Genomic DNA, 20,790 nt, shown 5'->3' on the forward strand with positions numbered 1-20,790 from the left:
ATTCACACCAACAGAGTGGAGAGGGAATATATACGTAGTTAACACTGTCTGTCTGTCTGTCTGGCTGGCTGTCTGGCTGGCTGGCTGGCTGGCTGGCTGGCTGGCTGGCTCAATGATTCATCTAAATTTCTCTATTGCTGAGAGTTGAGCTAAATCTACGTAACTATGCTCTATAGGACTTCTTACCTCTAACTGTTTAACATTATGGGAGTAGCAGCTAGGATCCTAGTCCTAGACCAGGGGTGGACAACCAGCTAGGATCCTAGTCCTAGACCAGGGGTGGACAACCAGCTAGGATCCTAGTCCTAGACCAGGGGTGGACAACTCCAGTCCTCAAGGGGACCTGATTGGTGTCACAGTTTTGCCCCAGCTAACACACCTGACTCCAGTAATCACCTAATCACGATCTTCAGTTTACAATGCAGTTTGATTCATCAGGTGTGTTTGTTAGGGATGATGGAAGAAGTGTGACACCAGGCCACGGAAGACTGGAGTTACCCACCTCTAATCTAGACCATGGAGAATCTCCATCACAAATCATTTTTATTCCAGGACTGTAGGGTTAATCTGTGTTTGGAGGAAACCGTCCCTTTTAATGTCTATCTGATGGACTATCCTTTGTTACCTTCCCATGCTGCTGTGAGTTGGACTCTGTGGTGTAACCAAATAGGATATTGGTAATTGGATAACCTACGTGGGTCTGTTTGAGTCCCCAATGGCACCCTATCCCCTATGAACCCTGGTCTAAAGTAGTGCACTACATAGGGGATAGGGGGCCATTTGGGATGCAGACACGTCCTTCTTTCCTGAGTGTGAGTCTTACTTACTTAATGTTTTTTATTCAGATTGCGGTGTGGAACTCCTACACCGGTTTGAACCTTACAGAGACCAGCAGGGATAAAACCAACAATGTGACTGACTCTATGGCCAACAGGACACTGATCGTTACTACTATACTGGTGAGAGGGGGAAGAGGGGTACGAGGAGAGAGGGGAGGAGAGGAGGAAGAGTGGAGGAGAGGGGGAAGGGGGGCGGGGAGAAGAGGGAAGGAGAGGGGGAAGAGTGAAGAAGAGAGAGAATAGGGGAGGGAGAAGAGGGGAGGAGAGGAGAGGGGGGAGAGTGAAGGAGAGAGGGAATAGGGGAGGGAGAAGAGGGGAGGAGAGGAGAGGGGGGAGAGTGAAGGAGAGAGGGAATAGGGGAGGGAGAAGAGGGGAGGAGAGGGGGGTGAAGCAGAGAGGGAATAGGGGAGGGAGAAGAGGGAATAGGGCGGGAGAGGAGGAAGAGGGGAGGAGAGGAGAGGGGTAAGAGGAGAGGCGGAAGAGGGCCGAGAAGGGGAGAGGGGAGGGGAAGAAAGGGAGGAGGGGGAAGAAGGGGATGACAGGAGGGGAAGAGGAGAGGGGGAGAGGGAAAAGAGGGGAGGGGGAGAAGAGAGGGAAGAGGGGAGGAAGTGTAGAAGAAAGAATAAGGAGGGAGGATGATCTATATTATTATACTGGTGAAAGGGGCTGTTTTAAAACGTGTCTATGCTGCCATTATTCATTACAGGAAAACCCTTATGTGATGTTTAAGAAGTCAGACAAGGAGCTGTCCGGTAACGACCGGTTTGAGGGCTACTGCCTGGACCTGCTGAAGGAGCTGTCCAACATCCTGGGGTTCACCTACGAGGTCAAACTGGTGTCTGATGGGAAGTATGGTGCACAAAACGATAAGGGGGAATGGAACGGCATGGTCCGAGAGCTCATCGACCACGTGAGTTGTCGATGAGCTTATTCATGCTGTACCAGTGTAGCCCATGTGGAATGAATGACTAGTTAGTTAGCTGTAGAATCATCGCTCTAGTAAAATCCATCACTCAAGAGGTATCCATCATTCTAGTAGAATCTAGTGGAATCCATCACTCAAGAGGTATCCATCATTCTAGTAGAATCTAGTAGAATCCATCACTCAAGAGGTATCCATCATTCTAGTAGAATCTAGTGGAATCCATCACTCAAGAGGTATCCATCATTCTAGTAGAATCTAGTAGAATCCATCACTCAAGAGGTATCCATCATTCTAGTAGAATCCATCAATCTAGAGGAATCCATCACTCTAGTGGAATCCATCACTCTAATGGAATCCATCACTCTAGAGGAATCCACCACTCTAGAGGAATCCATCATTCTAGTAGAATCCATCAATCTAGAGGAATCCATCACTCTAGTGGAATCCATCACTCTAATGGAATCCATCACTCTAGAGGAATCCACCACTCTAGTGGAATCCATCACTCTAGAGGAGTCCATCACTCTAGTGGAATCCATCACTCTAGAGGAGTCCATCACTCGAGGAGTCCATCACTCTAGTGGAATCCATCACTCTAGTCGAATCCATCACTCTAGTAGAATCCATCACTTTAGTAGAATCCATCACTATAGTTGAACTCATCACTCTAGTGGAATCATCACTCTAGTAGGATATATCACTCTAGTAAAATCCATCACTCTAGTGGAATCCATCACTCTAGTAGAATCCATCACTCTAGAGGAATCCATCACTCTAGTAGAATCCATCACTCTAGAGGAATCCATCACTCTAGAGGGATCCATCACTCTAGAGGAATCCATCACTCTAGAGGAATCCATCACTCTAGTGGAATCCATCACTCTAGAGGAATCCATCACTCTAGAGGAATCCATCACTCTAGAGGAATCCATCACTCTAGTGGAATCCATCACTCTAGAGGAATCCATCACTCTAGAGGAATCCATCACTCTAGAGGAATCCATCACTCTAGTGGAATCCATCACTCTAGAGGAATCCATCACTCTAGTAAAATCCATCACTCTAGAGGAATCCATCACTCTAGAGGAATCCATCACTCTAGTAGAATCCATCACTCTAGAGGAATCCATCACTCTAGAGGAATCCATCACTCTAGTAGAATCCATCACTCTAGAGGAATCCATCACTCTAGTAGAATCCATCACTCTAGAGGAATCCATCACTCTAGAGGAATCCATCACTCTAGTAGAATCCATCACTCTAGTAGAATCCATCACTCTAGTAGAATCCATCACTCTAGAGGAATCCATCACTCTAGAGGAATCCATCACTCTAGTAGAATCCATCACTCTAGTAGAATCCATCACTCTAGTAGAATCCATCACTCTAGAGGAATCCATCACTCTAGAGAATCCATCGTGGAAGTGATGTCACCCGAGACCTAGACGTAGTTGATTCCAAGGCCAACCTAAAATGAGGTGTAATTAAAATAAATTTCACCCCCTCCTCTCAGATAGCTGACCTGGCTGTAACCTCTCTGACCATCACCCCCTCCTCTCAGATAGCTGACCTGGCTGTAACCTCTCTGACCATCACCCCTTCCCCCTCCTCTCAGATAGCTGATCTGGCAGTAGCCCCTCTGACCATCACCTATGTGAGAGAGAAGGTGATAGACTTCTCTAAGCCCTTCATGACTCTGGGCATCAGTATCCTGTACAGGAAACCCAACGGCACCAACCCCGGAGTGTTCTCCTTCCTCAACCCCCTGTCTCCTGACATATGGATGTATGTACTGCTGGCCTGCACTGGAGTGAGCTGTGTCCTGTTTGTCATCGCCAGGTAAGGGGTCAGGGGTTAGGGGTCAGGGGTTAGGGTGAACACTGTCTCCTGACATCTGGATGTATGTACTGCTGGCCTGCACTGGAGTGAGCTGTGTCCTGTTTGTCATCGCCAGGTAAGGGGTCAGGGGTTAGGGGTCAGGGGTTAGGGTGAACACTGTCTCCTGACATCTGGATGTATGTACTGCTGGCCTGCACTGGAGTGAGCTGTGTCCTGTTTGTCATCGCCAGGTAAGGGGTCAGGGGTTAGGGGTCAGGGGTTAGGGTGAACACTGTCTCCTGACATATGGATGTATGTACTGCTGGCCTGCACTGGAGTGAGCTGTGTCCTGTTTGTCATCGCCAGGTAAGGGGTCAGGGGTTAGGGGTCAGGGGTTAGGGTGAACACTGTCTCCTGACATATGGATGTATGTACTGCTGGCCTGCACTGGAGTGAGCTGTGTCCTGTTTGTCATCGCCAGGTAAGGGGTCAGGGGTTAGGGGTCAGGGGTTAGGGTGAACACTGTCTCCTGACATATGGATGTATGTACTGCTGGCCTGCACTGGAGTGAGCTGTGTCCTGTTTGTCATCGCCAGGTAAGGGGTCAGGGGTTAGGGGTCAGGGGTTAGGGTGAACACTGTCTCCTGACATATGGATGTATGTACTGCTGGCCTGCACTGGAGTGAGCTGTGTCCTGTTTGTCATCGCCAGGTAAGGGGTCAGGGGTTAGGGGTCAGGGGTTAGGGTGAACACTGTCTCCTGACATATGGATGTATGTACTGCTGGCCTGCACTAGAGTGAGCTGTGTCCTGTTTGTCATCGCCAGGTAAGGGGTCAGGGGTTAGGGGTCAGGGGTTAGGGTGAACACTGTCTCCTGACATATGGATGTATGTACTGCTGGCCTGCACTGGAGTGAGCTGTGTCCTGTTTGTCATCGCCAGGTAAGGGGTCAGGGGTCAGAGGTTAGGGTGAACACTGTCTCCTGACATCTGGATGTATGTACTGCTGGCCTGCACTGGAGTGAGCTGTGTCCTGTTTGTCATCGCCAGGTAAGGGGTTAGGGGTCAGGGGTTAGGGGTCACGGGTTAGGGTGAAGACTGTCTCCTGACATCTGGATGTATGTACTGCTGGCCTGCACTGGAGTGAGCTGTGTCCTGTTTGTCATCGCCAGGTAAGGGGTCAGGGGTTAGGGGTCAGGGGTTAGGGTGAACACTGTCTCCTGACATCTGGATGTATGTACTGCTGGCCTGCACTGGAGTGAGCTGTGTCCTGTTTGTCATCGCCAGGTAAGGGGTCAGGGGTCAGAGGTTAGGGTGAACACTGTCTCCTGACATCTGGATGTATGTACTACTGGCCTGCACTGGAGTCAGCTGTGTCCTGTTTGTCATCGCCAGGTAAGGGGTCAGGGGTCAGAGGTTAGGGTGAACACTGTCTCCTGACATCTGGATGTATGTACTGCTGGCCTGCACTGGAGTGAGCTGTGTCCTGTTTGTCATCGCCAGGTAAGGGGTCAGGGGTCAGAGGTTAGGGTGAACACTGTCTCCTTACATCTGGATGTATGTACTACTGGCCTGCACTGGAGTGAGCTGTGTCCTGTTTGTCATCGCCAGGTAAGGGGTCAGGGGTCAGAGGTTAGGGTGAACACTGTCTCCTGACATCTGGATGTATGTACTACTGGCCTGCACTGGAGTGAGCTGTGTCCTGTTTGTCATCGCCAGGTAAGGGGTTAGGGGTCACGGGTTAGGGTGAACACTGTCTCCTGACATCTGGATGTATGTACTGCTGGCCTGCACTGGAGTCAGCTGTGTCCTGTTTGTCATCGCCAGGTAAGGGGTTAGGGGTCAGGGGTTAGGGGTCACGGGTGGGTTAGGGTGAACACTGTCTCCTGACATCTGGATGTATGTACTGCTGGCCTGCACTGGAGTGAGCTGTGTCCTGTTTGTCATCGCCAGGTAAGTGAGTAGGGTAAAGGGTTTAGGGGCGAGGGTGTAGGGTGCTGCTAGAATGTAGGGGTTAGTTAGGAATTCAGCAATGTCATTGCTGTCACACTAGAATCAACCCCAAAACCAAAGCATTTCTGACCCCAACATTCCAACAGCCCAACAGCCCAGTCTGTGTGATCCATCATATCCTTCAGTATGGGTCTGTGTGATCCATCATATCCTTCAGTATGGGTCTGTGTGATCCATCATATCCTTCAGTATGGGTCTGTGTGATCCATCATATCCTTCAGTATGGGTCTGTGTGATCCATCATATCCTTCAGTATGGGTCTGTGTGATCCATCATATCCTTCAGTATGGGTCTGTGTGATCCATCATATCCTTCAGTATGGGTCTGTGTGATCCATCATATCCTTCAGTATGGGTCTGTGTGATCCATCATATCCTTCAGTATGGGTCTGTGTGATCCATCATATCCTTCAGTAGATGGGTGTTTAAAATGTCTGGGCAGCTGCCAGCAGTTGGCATGGGCGTTGGCATGGAGAGAACCCACGGGGAACAGACATTGGTTTTGGTTGTTAAAAATGCTAATTAAGTTTCGCATCCCAAATGGCATCCTAGTCCCTGGACGATATAGTGCACACACTACTTTAGACCAGAGCCCTATGGCACCCTATTCCCTATATAGTACACTACTTTTGAGCAGGGCCCTATTCCCTATATAGTACACTACTTTGAGCAGGGCCCTATTCCCTATATAGTACACTACTTTGAGCAGGGCCCTATTCCCTATATAGTACACTACTGTTGAGCAGGGCCCTATTCCCTATATAGTACACTACTTTTGAGCAGGGCCCTATTCCCTATATAGTACACTACTTTTGAGCAGGGCCCTATTCCCTATATAGTACACTACTTTTGAGCAGGGCCCTATTCCCTATATAGTACACTACTTTTGAGCAGGGCCCTATTCCCTATATAGTACACTACTTTTGAGCAGGGCCCTATTCCCTATATAGTACACTACTTTTGAGCAGGGCCCTATTCCCTATATAGTGCACTACTTTTGAGCAGGGCCCTATTCCCTATATAGTACACTACTTTTGAGCAGGGCCCTATTCCCTATATAGTACACTACTTTGAGCAGGGCCCTATTCCCTATATAGTACACTACTTTGAGCAGGGCCCTATTCCCTATATAGTACACTACTTTGAGCAGGGCCCTATTCCCTATATAGTACACTACTTTGAGCAGGGCCCTATTCCCTATATAGTACACTACTTTCAGCAGGGCCCTATTCCCTATATAGTACACTACTTTGAGCAGGGCCCTATTCCCTATATAGTACACTACTTTGAGCAGGGCCCTATTCCCTATATAGTACACTACTTTGAGCAGGGCCCTATTCCCTATATAGTACACTACTTTGAGCAGGGCCCTATTCCCTATATAGTACACTACTTTGAGCAGAGCCCTATTCCCTATATAGTACACTACTTTTGAGCAGGGCCCTATTCCCTATATAGTACACTACTTTGAGCATGGCCCAACAGGGGTTCTCGTCCAGGGAATATGATGCCATTTTGTATGCATCCTTTAATTAGCATGTTGTGGTCCAGGATGTGTGTCGAGGTTGTTGAAAAGGACAACAAGGCTATTTGATTTAATTGAAGTTATGTTTGAAAAAATAACAGCATTGTTAACATAAGTGTTTTTTATTGATTTCAGTTCAGTCTTTAACTGTGGTTCATGTTGTTGATTGTAACTAAAGTATAGTATGTCACTATGTGCTGTTTTTTACTCTCTCTCTCTCTCTCTCTCTCTCTCTCTCTCTCTCTCTCTCTCTCTCTCTCTCTCTCTCTCTCTCCCCTTCCCTCTCCCTCTCCCTCTCTCCCCCTTCCTCTCCCCTCCCTCCCCCTTCTCTCCCCCTCTATCCCCCCTCCCTCCCCCTTCTCTCCCCCTCTCTCCTCTCCCTCCCCCTCTATTCCCTCTCCCTCCCCCTTCTCTCCCCTCTCTCCTCTCCCTCCCCCTTCTCTCCCCCTCCCTCCCCTCTCTCCTCTCCCTCCCCCTTCTCCTCTCCCTCCCCCTTCTCTCCCCCTCTATCCCCCCTCCCTCCCCCTTCTCTCCCCCTCTCTCCTCTCCCTCCCCCTCTATCCCCTCTCCCTCCCCCTTCTCTCCCCTCTCTCCTCTCCCTCCCCCTTCTCTCCCCCTCCCTCCCCTCTCTCCTCTCCTCTCCCCTCTCCCTCCCCCTTCTCTCCCCCTCTATCCTCTCTCCCTCCCCCTTCTCTCCCCTTTCTCCTCTCCCTCCCCCTTCTCTCCCCCTCCCTCCCCTCTCTCCTCTCCCTCCCCCTTCTCTCCCCCTCTATCCCCTCTCCCTCCCTCTTCTCTCCCCTTTCTCCTCTCCCTGCCCCTTCTCTCCCCCTCTTCTCTCCCTCCTCCCCCAGGTTTACACCCTATGAGTGGTACAACCCACACCCCTGCAACCCCTCATCAGAGTTACTAGAGAATAATTTCACCTTACTCAATAGTTTCTGGTTTGGAGTGGGAGCTCTCATGCAGCAAGGTATTTAGGTTACAGGTCAACGTTAACACCCATCCTAGAGGCTGCTGGGACCACTGGGTTTATAGATACTGGGTCATGGGGCCACTGAGCTGGTCCTGTGGTCGGTACTGTGGGCCGGTAAACTCCTATTTCTACAGTAAAGACCCTACTGATACTGTAAACCCTGAACTGAGCCTTAACCTTTTAGTAACCTTTAGTAACCCTTAGTAACCCTTAGTAACCTTTTAGTAACCCTTAGTAACCTTTTAGTAACCTTTAGTAACCTTTTAGTGACCTTTAGTAACCTTTCGGTGACACCTACAGCTATAGTAATATAACCCCCCCCTGCTCTCAACCAAACCAACATCTGAATAACATCATAATTTAGTCAATGAATAATCTAAACATAGCTAAATCTATAATTAATCTAAATGTAGCTAAATCTATAAATAATCTAAATATAACTAAATCTATAAATAATCTAAACATAACTAAATCTATAAATAATCTAAATATAGCTAAATCTATAAATAATCAAATATTACGTTAATCTAAACATAACTAAATGAATACATAATCTAAACATAACTAAATCTATAAATAATCTAAATATATAAATATATCTAAATCTATAAATAAACTAAACATGACTAAATCTATAAATAATCTAAACATGACTAAATCTACAAATAATCTAAACATAACTAAATCTATAAATAAACTAAACATAGCTAAATCTATAAATAATCTAAACATAACTAAATCTATAAATAATCTATAAATAATCTAAACATAACTACATCTATAAATAATCTAAATATAACTAAATCTATAAATAATCTAAATATAACTAAATCTATAAATAATCTAAACATAACTAAATTAATACATAATCTAAACATAACTAAATCTATAAATAATCTAAACATTACTAAATCTATAAATAATCTAAACGTAACTAAATCTATAAATAATCTATACATGACTAAATCTATAAATAATATAAACATGACTAAATCTATAAATAATATAAACATAACTAAATCTATAAATAATCTATAAATAATCTAAACATAACTACATCTATAAATAATCTAAATATAACTAAATCTATAAATAATCTAAACATGACTAAATCTATAAATAATCTATAAATAATCTAAACATAACTACATCTATAAATAATCTAAATATAACTAAATCTATAAATAATCTAAACATGACTAAATCTATAAATAATCTATAAATAATCTAAACATAACTACATCTATAAATAATCTAAATATAACTAAATCTATAAATAATCTAAATATAACTAAATCTATAAATAATCTAAACATAACTAAATTAATACATAATCTAAACATAACTAAATCTATAAATAATCTAAACATTACTAAATCTATAAATAATCTAAACGTAACTAAATCTATAAATAATCTATACATGACTAAATCTATAAATAATATAAACATGACTAAATCTATAAATAATATAAACATAACTAAATCTATAAATAATCTATACATAACTAAATCTATAAATAATATAAACATGACTAAATCTATAAATAATCTATACATAACTAAATCTATAAATAATATAAACATGACTAAATCTATAAATAATCAAATATTACCTCAATCTAAACATAACTAAATTAATTAATAATCTAAACATAACTACATCTATAAATATAACTAAATCTATACATCTAAATATAACTAAATATATAAATAATCTATACATAACTAAATCTATAAATGATCTTAACATGACTAAATCTATAAATAATCTAAACATAACTAAATCTATAAATATAAAGATAACTAAATATATACATCTAAACATAACTAAATCAATACATAATCTAAATATAACCAATCTATAAATAATCTAAACATGACAATCTATAAATAATCTAAACATAACTAAATCTATAAATAATTATTAGCCATTAAGATGTTTTACTTGTGCTTTTATGTATTGTTTTTCTATTTATTTATCCAAGGAATTAAAAATGCACTATGCAGAATTGTAGCACCCCCTCCATTACAGCCTCCTGTTTCATCCCTCAACCCTTCATTACAGCCTCCTGTTCCAACCCTCAACCCTCCATTACAGCCTCCTGTATCATCCCTCAACCTTCCATTACAGCCTCCTGTTTCATCCCTCAACCCTCCATTACAGTCTCCTGTTTCATCCCTCAACTCCATTACAGCCTCCTGTTTCATCCCTCAACCCTCCATTACAGCCTCCTGTTTCATCCCTCAACCATTCCATTACAGCCTCCTGTTTCAACCCTCAACCCTCCATTACAGCCTCCTGTTTCATCCCTCAACCTTCCATTACAGCCTCCTGTTTCATCCCTCAACCCTTCATTACAGCCTCCTGTTTCATCCCTCAACCCTCCATTACAGCTTCCTGTTTCATCCCTCAACCTTCCATTACAGCCTCCTGTTCCAACCCTCAACCCTCCATTACAGCCTCCTGTTTCATCCCTCAACCCTTCCATTACAGCCTTCTATTTCATCCCTCAACCCAATCCCTTAACCTCAACAAGGCTCTAGCAGGTTTTACAGTATATGCTAGGTGTGTGCGTGTGTGTGTGTGTGTGTGTTTGTGAGTGCATGCATGTCTGATTCTCTGTGTGTGCGTCCGTCCGTGTGTATGTCACCTAGCTTCGTGTACCAGTGTATAGTGTGGAGTTTACGGTGGCCTCTAGCGGTCTGTGGGATGGTGTGTGATAGTACCTCTGCCTTGGATACATGGCAGTAAACCCCATCAGACCCCTCTCTGAAATACACTATTCGGGACTTTTATTCTGAAAACTCCATAAAGGGTTAAATGTTTAAAGAATTGTACAAATGTTCTGGAGACATGGTAACCCTGAGGTAATGTTTTGGAGACATGGTAACCATCTTGGGGTAATGTTTTAGAGACATGGTTACCCTGAGGTAATGTTCTGGAGACATTGTAACCCTGAGATAATGTTCTAGAGACATGGTAGCCATGAGGGAATGTTCTAGAGACATGGTAACCCTGAGGTAATGTTCTGGAGACATGGTAACCATCTTGGGGTAATGTTTTAGAGACATGGTTACCCTGAGGTAATGTTCTGGAGACATTGTAACCCTGAGATAATGTTCTGGAGACATGGTAACCATGAGGTAATGTTCTGGAGACATGGTAACCCTGAGGTAATGTTCTGGAGACATGGTAACCCTGAGGTAATGTTCTGGAGACATGGTTACCCTGAGGTAATGTTCTGGAGACATGGTAACCCTGAGGTAATGTTCTAGAGACATGGTAACCCTGAGGTAATGTTCTGGAGACATGGTTGCCTTGAGATAATGTTCTGGAGACATGGTTACCCTGGGGTAATGTTCTGGAGACATGGTTACCCTGAGGTAATGTTTTAGAGACATGGTAACCCTGAGATAATGTTCTAGAGACATGGTAACCATCCTGGGGTAATGTTCTGGAGACATGGTAACCCTGAGGTAATGTTTTAGAGACATGGTAACCCTGAGGTAATGTTCTGGAGAGATGGTAACCCTGAGGTAATGTTCTAGAGACATGGTTACCTTGAGATAATGTTCTGGAGACATGGTAACCGTCCTGGGGTAATGTTTTAGAGACATGGTAACCCTGAGGTAATGTTCTAGAGACATGGTAACCTTGAGATAATGTTCTGGAGACATGGTTGCCCTGAGATAATGTTCTGGAGACATGGTAACCATCCTGGGGTAATGTTCTGGAGACATGGTAACCCTGAGGTAATGTTCTGGAGACATGGTAACCATCCTGAGGTAATGTTCTGGAGACATGGTAACCATCCTGAGGTAATGTTCTGGAGACATGGTAACCACCCTGAGGTAATGTTCTGGAGACATGGTAACCATCCTGAGGTAATGTTCTGGAGACATGGTAACCATCCTGGGGTAATGTTTTAGAGACATGGTAACCCTGAGGTAATGTTCTAGAGACATGGTAACCTTGAGATAATGTTCTGGAGACATGGTTGCCCTGAGATAATGTTCTGGAGACATGGTTACCATCCTGGGGTAATGTTCTGGAGACATGGTAACCATCCTGAGGTAATGTTCTGGAGACATGGTAACCATCCTGAGGTAATGTTCTGGAGACATGGTAACTATCCTGGGGTAATGTTCTGGAGACATGGTAACCCTGAGGTAATGTTCTGGAGACATGGTAACCCTGAGGTAATGTTCTGGAGACATGATAACCCTAAGGTAATGTTCTGGAGACATGGTAACCATCCTGAGGTAATGTTCTGGAGACATGGTAACCATCTTGAGGTAATGTTCTGGAGACATGTTAACCCTGAGGTAATGTTCTGGAGACATGGTTACCCTGAGATAATGTTCTGGAGACATGGTTGCCCTGAGGTAATGTTCGAGAGACATGGTTGCCCTGAGGTAATGTTCTGGAGACATGGTAACCCTGAGGTAATGTTCTGGATACATGGTAACCCTGAGGTAATGTTCTGGAGACATGGTTACCCTGAGGTAATGTTCTGGAGACATGGTAACCCTGGGGTAATGTTCTGGAGACATGGCTACCCTGAGGTAATGTTCTGGAGACATGGTTACCCTGAGGTAATGTTCTGGAGACATGGTTACCCTGAGGTAATGTTCTGGAGACATGGTTACCCTGAGGTAATGTTCTGGAGACATGGTTACCCTGAGGTAATGTTCTGGAGACATGGTTACCCTGAGGTAATGTTCTGGAGACATGGTAACCCTGAGGTAATGTTCTGGAGACATGGTTACCCTGAGGTAATGTTCTGGAGACATGGTTACCCTGAGGTAATGTTCTGGAGACATGGTTACCCTGAGGTAATGTTCTGGAGACATGGTTACCCTGAGGTAATGTTCTGGAGACATGGTTACCCTGAGGTAATGTTCTGGAGACATGGTTACCCTGAGGTAATGTTCTGGAGACATGGTAACCCTGAGGTAATGTTCTGGAGACATGTTACCTTTTTTGTTCGTGTTTAGTGGTTTGTTGTTGTTTTTGCCCGTTTTTGTGTTGTTGTGGTCTCTGTGTATTTCTCTCTTTTGCTCTCTGTCTGTCTCTCCCTGCCTCCTCTGTTTCTACCTCCCTCCCTCCCTCCCTCTCTGTCTGTCTCTCCCTCCCTCCCTCTCTGTCTGTCTCTCCCTCCCTCTCTCTCCCTCCCTCTCTGTCTGTCTCTCCCTCCCTCCCTCTCTGTCTGTCTCTCCCTCCCTCTCTGTCTGTCTCTCCCTCCCTCCCTCCCTCCCTCTCTGTCTGTCTCTCCCTCCCTCCCTCTCTGTCTGTCTTTCCCTCCCTCTCTCTCCCTCCCTCCCTCTCTGTCTGTCTCTCCCTGCCGTCTCTGTCTCTCTCTCTCTCTCTGCCTCTGTGTGAGGTTTCACTGTGGAACAGAAACAACTGTCATGGAATTGACAAACCTCTCTTGCGCATTATCTACTTTTTACTGTTTTTGTTGTTGTTATGGTTGCTATTGTCACACTCTCTTCATCATGCACATGACTTCACTAGAATACAGTGGAGCCAGATGACAAGGAACACCTGTTATTAGACTAGTGAGGTATAGACTGAGTTGTACAGAGAGAGGTTGGTAGAAGAGAAGTCACACACCTCCGTAAGCAGAGATAAACGTTGCTGCTCAGCTACACACACACACACACACACACACACACACACACACACACACACACACACACACACACACACACACACACACACACACACACACACACACACACACACACACACACACACACACACACCTCCGTAAGCAGAGATAAATATTGCTGCTCAGCTCCACACACACACACACACACACACACACACACACACACACACACACACCTCCATAGGCAGAGATAAACGTTGCTGCTCAGCCCCCCCCCCCCCCCCGAACCACACACACACACACACACACACACACACACACACACACACGTATAACTAACCTTGTGGGGAGACACAATTCAGTCCCATTCAAAATCCTATTTTCCCTAACCTTAATCCAAAAAAACCTAGCTCCTAACCCTAGCTCCTAACCCTAGCTCCTAACCTTAACTTTAAACCCCTAGAAATAGCATTTGACCTTGTGAGGACTAACAAAATTGTTTGTTTACTATTCTTAGTAAACAAGCAATATAGTTAAACACGTCCACACACACACACTTACCGCTACACACACACACACACAAACACTGCTACACACACACACACCCTCTCTCTTGTGACACACAACTCAAAAAACACAAACTCTGTCTCTCTCTCTCTATTTCTCTCTCTCACACACACACACACACACACACACACACACACACACACACACACACACACACACACACACACACACACACACACACACACACACACACACAGTGCAGTGGTTGACATTCAGTCTGTATCACTCAGACACACAGACCGCTTTGCAGCTCCCCCATTCACCCTCCATCACTACTAGACTACAGTAAACACCAACGGTATTGGGACAATGAATCATTTGTTGTTGTAGTTTTGTCTCTGTACTCCAGCACTTTGGATGTGAAATGAAACAATGACTATGGAGGTTAAAGTGCAGACTGACAGCTTTAATTTGAGGTTATTTTCATCCATATCAGGTGAACAGCACTTTTTGTAAATAGTCCCCACCATTTTAGAGGGCCAAAAGTAATGGGTCAAATTCACTTATGTGTATTAAAGTAGTTAAAAGTGTAGTATTTGGTCCCATATTCCTAGTACACAGTGACTACACATCAAGCTGGTGACTCTACAAACTGGTTGGATGCATTTGCTGTTTGTTTTGGTTGTTTCAGATTTTTTTGTTCCCGATTAGAAATGACTGGTAAATAATGTATTGTGTCATTTTGGAGTCAGATATTGTAAATAAGGTTAGCATGTCTTGGGGGTATGATGTGTGTAATGGTGAGAGGTTAGCATGTCTTGGGGGTATGATGTGTGTAATGGTAAGAGGTAATTTTTCAAACACTTGTTGACAGACAGATTATTTCACTTATAATTTACTGTATCACAATTACAGTGGGTCAGAAATTTACATACACTAAGTTGACTGTGCCTTTAACATTTGGAAAATTCCAGAAAATTATGTAATGGCTTTAGAAGCTTCTGATAGGCTAATTGGCATAATTTGAGTCAATTGGAGGTGTACCTGTGGATGTATTTCAAGGCCTACCTTCAAACGCAGTGCCTCTTTGCTTGATGTCATGGGGAAATCAAAAGAAATCAGCCAAGACCTCTGAAAAAAGTCTGGTTCATCCTTGGGAGCAATTTCCAAACGCCTGAAGGCACCACGTTCATCTGTACAAACAATAGTACACAAGTATAAACACAATGGGACCACGCAGCCATCATACCACTCAGGAAGGAAACGCGTTCTGTCTCCTAGAGATGAACGTACTTTGGTGCGAAAAGTGCAAATCAATCCCAGAACAACAGCAAAGGACCTTGTGAAGATGCTGGAGGAAACGGGTACAAAAGTATCTATATCCACAGTAAAACGAGTCCTATATCAACATAACCTGAAAGGCCGCTCAGCAAGGAAGAAGCCACTGCTCCAAAACCGCCATAAAAAAGCCAGACTACGGTTTGCAACTGCACATGGGGACAAAGATCGTACTTTTTGGAGAAATGTCCTCTGGTCTGATGAAACTGTTTGGCCATAATGACCATCGTTATGTTTGGAGGAAAAGGGGTGAGGCTTGCAAGGCGAAGAATACCATCCCAACCGTGATGCACGGGGGTGGCAGCATCATGTTGTGGGGGTGCTTTGCTGCAGGAGGGACTGGTGCACTTCACAAAATAGATGGCATCATGAGGCAGGAAAATGATGTGGATATATTGAAATAACATCTCAAGACATCAGTCAGGAAGTTAAAGCTTGGGCACAGATGGGTCTTCCAAATGGACAATTACCCCAAGCATACTTCCAAAGTTGTGGCAAAATGGCTTAAGGACAACAAAGTCAAGGTATTAGAGTGGCCATCACAAAGCCCTGAACTCAAATCTATAGAAAATTTGTGGGCAGAACTAAAAAAGCGTGTGTGAGCAAGGAGGCCTTCAACCTGACTCAGTTACACCAGCTCTGTCAGGAGGAATGGGCCAAAATTCACCCAACTTACTGTGGAAGCTTGTGGAAGGCTACCCAAAACGTTTGACCCAAGTTAAACAATTTAAAGGCAATGCTAGTGTAACGGATGTGAAATGGCTAGCTAGTTAGCGGGTACGCGCTACTAGCGTTTCAATCAGTTACGTCACTTGCTCTGAAACCTAGAAGTAGTGTTGCCCCTTGCTCTGCAATGGCCGCGGCTTTTGTGGAGCGATGAGTAACGACGCTTCGTGGGTGACTGTTGTTGATGTGTGCAGAGGGTCCCTGGTTCGCGCCCATGTCGGGGCGAGGGGACGGTTTAAAGTTATACTGTTACACTACCAAATACTAATTGAGTGTATGTAAACTTCTGACCCACTGGGAATGTGATGAAAGAAATAAAAGCTGAAATAAATCATTCTCTCTACTATTATTCTGACATTTCACATTCTTAAAATAAAGTTGTGATGCTAACTGACCTAAGACAGGGCATTTTTACTAGGATTAAATGTCAGGAATTGTGAAAAACTGAGTATAAATGTATTTGGCTAAGATGGATGTAAACTTCTGACTTCAACTGTAACTTTTGATTACTTTAATACACATATAAGTGAATTTGACCCAATATATGTACAAAAAAGTGCTGTAATTTTGATGAAAATGAACCTCAAATTAAAGCTGTCAGTCTGCACTTTAACCTCATAGTCATTGTTTCATTTCACATCCAAAGTGCTGGAGTACAGAGCCAAAACTACAAAACATTTGTCAATGTACAAATAGTTTTGGTGCTCACTGTATACGATTAAAACTCACCTCTTTATAGAAGTGGGTTTGAGAGTCAACAAGTTTTTTTTACGAGCTGCTGTATCCACAGTTTTCTAATTTCATTTCACGTCTGTGTGTGTGTGTGTGTGTGTGTGTGTGTGTGTGTGTGTGTGTGTGTGTGTGTGTGTGTGTGTGTGTGTGTGTGTGTGTGTGTGTGTGTGTGTGTGTGTGTGTGTGTGTGTGTGTGTGAGTTGTGCTTCATTCAGAATTTTGGAATTGACTCCCATTCAATAAAAATGTAATTGGCCAGTTTGAGTGACAGGAAGTATAATTGAATTCAGTGCAATCAAAGATTATGGATATACTGACAAGATACTTGTCTCTCCGCCCTAACAATGGGAGTCGTCCACAAAGCGACATGGCGGGCTGTCTAGTTCCCACCTATCCTGTCTTTGGATTGGTGGATACATCTAATTATTTTAAAACTTTCTTGAATATTTGAATGTTGACGTCAACCTCCTGTATTCGATGGAGAGAGATGGCTATGCCGCTAGCCTCATGTCATGAATATGCATAGCCATCTCGAGACAACTCTAATATAACGGGGTTTTCCCCTCAAAGATGCCAGGATGTCACCTGTTCTACTGTTCAGTAAACCTCTATTCCAGCTAATGCATCTCCTCTCCGCTTCCTCTCTGGTGCAATTCAAAGGAACTCCACCCAGTCATGGAGTTTATTGAATCTTTATTGAATCACACTTCCAGATACCAATGTCCAGTATGTATATAACAACATGTTTTATGTACAAGATGTACTGTATATTTGTATAGACTACACCGAAAATACAATAGAAGAGGCATTTGAATTTCATTGAATTGAATTCCATTTCCTTTCATTCAAATTTTATTCTCAATTCAATTCTGAATTGAGCACAACCCTGGTATTTGTGTGTGTGTGTGTGTGGTTGTTTGTACCTAGCTTCTCTGCATATGGTCGCTCTCTCTTTTGTTGTCTTTTCTCTGTCTCTCCCTCTTTCTCTCCTTCCCTCTCCCTCCCTCGCTCTCTGTCTCTCTCTCTCTCTCGTTCGCTCTCTCTCTCGTTCTCTCCCTCTTCTTCCCTCCCTCTCTCTCTCGTTCTCTCCCTCTTCTTCCCTCCCTCTCTCTCTCGTTCTCTCCCTCTTCTTCTCTCTCTCTCTCTCTCTCTCTCTCTCTCTCTCTCTCTCTCTCTCTCTCTCTCTCTCTCTCTCTCTCTCTCTCTCTCTCTCTCTCTCTCTCTCTCTCTCTCTCTCTCTCTCTCTCTCTCTCTCTCTCTCTCTCTCTCTCTCTCTCTCTCTCTCTCTCTCTCTCTCTCTCTCTCTCCTTGCCTCCCCTCTCTCCTTCCCTCTCCCTCCCTCGCTCTCTGTCTCTCGCTCGCTCTCTCTCTCGCTCGCTCTCTCTCTCTCGTTCTCTCCCTCTTCTTCCCTCCCTCTCTCTCTCGTTCTCTCCCTCTTCTTCCCTCCCTCTATCTCTCCCTCTCCTTCCCTCCCTCTCTCTCTCTCCCTCTCCTTCCCTCCCTCTCTCTCTCTCCCTCTCCTTCCCTCCCCCTCTCCCTCCCTCGCTCTCTCTCTCTCTCTCTCTCTCTATCTCTCTCTCTCTCGTTCTCTCCCTCTTCTTCCCTCCATCTCTCTCTCACTCCCTATCCATCTCCCTCTCTCTCCTTCTCTTCTCTCCCTCCTCTTCCCTCCCTCCCTCTCCTTCCCTCCCTCTGTCTCTCTCCCTCTCCTTCCCTCCCTCTCTCTCTCTCCCTCTGTCCCTATAACCTTCTCCCCCCGCCTGCTGTCTCTACCCAGGGTCAGAGTTGATGCCTAAGGCCTACTCCACCCGTATAGTAGGAGGTATCTGGTGGTTCTTCACCCTGATAATCATCTCCTCCTACACGGCCAACCTGGCTGCCTTCCTCACCGTGGAGAGGATGGACGCCCCCATCGACTCCGCTGACGACCTGGCTAAACAGACCCGTATAGAATACGGCTCAGTCAGGGACGGGTCTACCATGACCTTCTTCAAGGTGTGTGTGTGTGTGTGTGTGTGTGTGTGTGTGTGTGTGTGTGTGTGTGTGTGTGTGTGTGTGTGTGTGTGTGTGTGTGTGTGTGTGTGTGTGTGTGTGTGTGTGTGTGTGTGAAACGGGTAGAATACGGCTCAGTCAGGGACGGGTCTACCATGACCTTCTTCAAGGTGTGTGTGTGTGTGTGTGTGTGTGTGTGTGTGTGTGTGTGTGTGTGTGTGTGTGTGTGTGTGTGTGTGTGTGTGTGTGTGTGTGTGTGTGTGTGTGTGTGAAACGGGTAGAATACGGCTCAGTCAGGAAGGGGTCATGACCTTCTTCAAGGTGAGGAAGAGAGGCTGACATTTTTCCTCTTGTAATTTTTCTTTAATTGTTTATGAAGGAACTTTAGTTTTAACCAGAGATTTACAGTGACTGGCCACACGCATAGATATTAGTTCACAGTGTGTGACCGGTCTCCCTCTGTTAGTTTAACAATAATATTCCCAGTTCCCTTTTTGATTTTCTCAGTTATTTAATTTAATTTCACCTTTATTTAACCAGGTTGGTCAGTTGAGAACAAGTTCTCATTTACAACAGCGACCTGGCCAAGATAAAGCAAAGCAGTGCGACACAAAACATCACAGAGTTACACATAAACAAACGTACAGTCAATAACACAATAGAAAAATCTATGTACAGTGTGTGCAAATGGCGTAAGGTAAGGCAATAAATAGGCCATAGTGGCGAAATAATTACAAATGTATCATTAATACTGGAGTGATAGATGTGCAGAAGATGATGTGCAAGTAGAGATACTGGGGTGCAAATAAATAAATAAATAACAATATGGGGATGAAGTAGTTGGGTGGGCTATTTACAGATGGGCTATGTACAGGTACAGTGATCGGTAAACTGCTCTGACTGCTGATGTTTAAATTAGATTAAAGGCCCCATCTCTGCATCTCTCTGTGTAGTTTCTACCCTAACCCAACCCTACTGTGTTCTCTTATTTAATTAACATCTGTCCCGCACAGTCGTCCTATTTCCCAAGTAAAAAATATCAAATTTGAACGACCAAAACATCAACCATAATATCTGTACGCTATTAAAATGCTCAGAAGTGAAGAAATTTTACCTTTTCTCTCATCTCTCTAACTAATCCGGAAGCTTCTTTCAGGCCGAGTGAGCGGGGGAGTTTATATTCATGAACTCACTTTGACTGACAGCTCTTTGAAAAGATCCTTGTGGTGGTTGCCAGGTAACAAGGTAAACAATGAGTCACGTGTCATTCTGAGTCTCAACACCGTTTTTTTCTCTGTCAAATGCTCTCATGGTCAACCAGAGCTAATCCTGGACTGTTGGGATATCAGACAAACAGCAGAAATACACCATTTTAAATTCAATTGTTTTGTAGCTAATTACAGAATACAGTTGACTGTTACACTTCTTCAGTAGAATGAGTGAAGGACACAGTCATCTTAGAAGGTTAGCCATAAGGTAATGTAGAGCATACAATAAGTGTACTGGACTGAATCCAAGTGTTTGACACAGGGAGAGGAGACTAGTAGCGTTGTAATCAAATCTATGAATCTTGTTCATACTTTCATCACCTGACTTTGTGAACGGGTTTCATACAAATATCATCCAATTTGATGAAAAAAACAGATTTTTAATTGTTCGGGACCTTTGACCTATTCCACGATGGTCTGTTATCTTCATACCTCATTCAGCATAGCCATTATAGTTATTTTAATTTGTATTTATTTAACCTTTATTTAACATTTATTTAACCTTTATTTAAACTAGGC

General features: G+C 44.1%; 1 protein-coding gene across 1 annotated transcript in view; it reads left to right on the plus strand.

The window, feature by feature from the left end:
* The window catches only part of grik1a (glutamate receptor, ionotropic, kainate 1a), a 140,185-nt gene that overhangs the window by 108,693 nt on the left and 10,702 nt on the right, over positions 1 to 20,790 (plus strand). Inside the window, exons 10-14 of the mRNA XM_071364988.1 lie at positions 846 to 959; positions 1,546 to 1,749; positions 3,380 to 3,603; positions 7,970 to 8,088; positions 18,789 to 19,006. Of these exons, the coding sequence (XP_071221089.1) occupies positions 846 to 959; positions 1,546 to 1,749; positions 3,380 to 3,603; positions 7,970 to 8,088; positions 18,789 to 19,006 (879 nt within the window). The remainder of the gene's footprint in view (positions 1 to 845; positions 960 to 1,545; positions 1,750 to 3,379; positions 3,604 to 7,969; positions 8,089 to 18,788; positions 19,007 to 20,790) is intronic.

Source organism: Salvelinus alpinus, chromosome 24 (assembly GCF_045679555.1).
Source record: "Salvelinus alpinus chromosome 24, SLU_Salpinus.1, whole genome shotgun sequence".
NCBI lineage: Eukaryota > Metazoa > Chordata > Actinopteri > Salmoniformes > Salmonidae > Salvelinus > Salvelinus alpinus.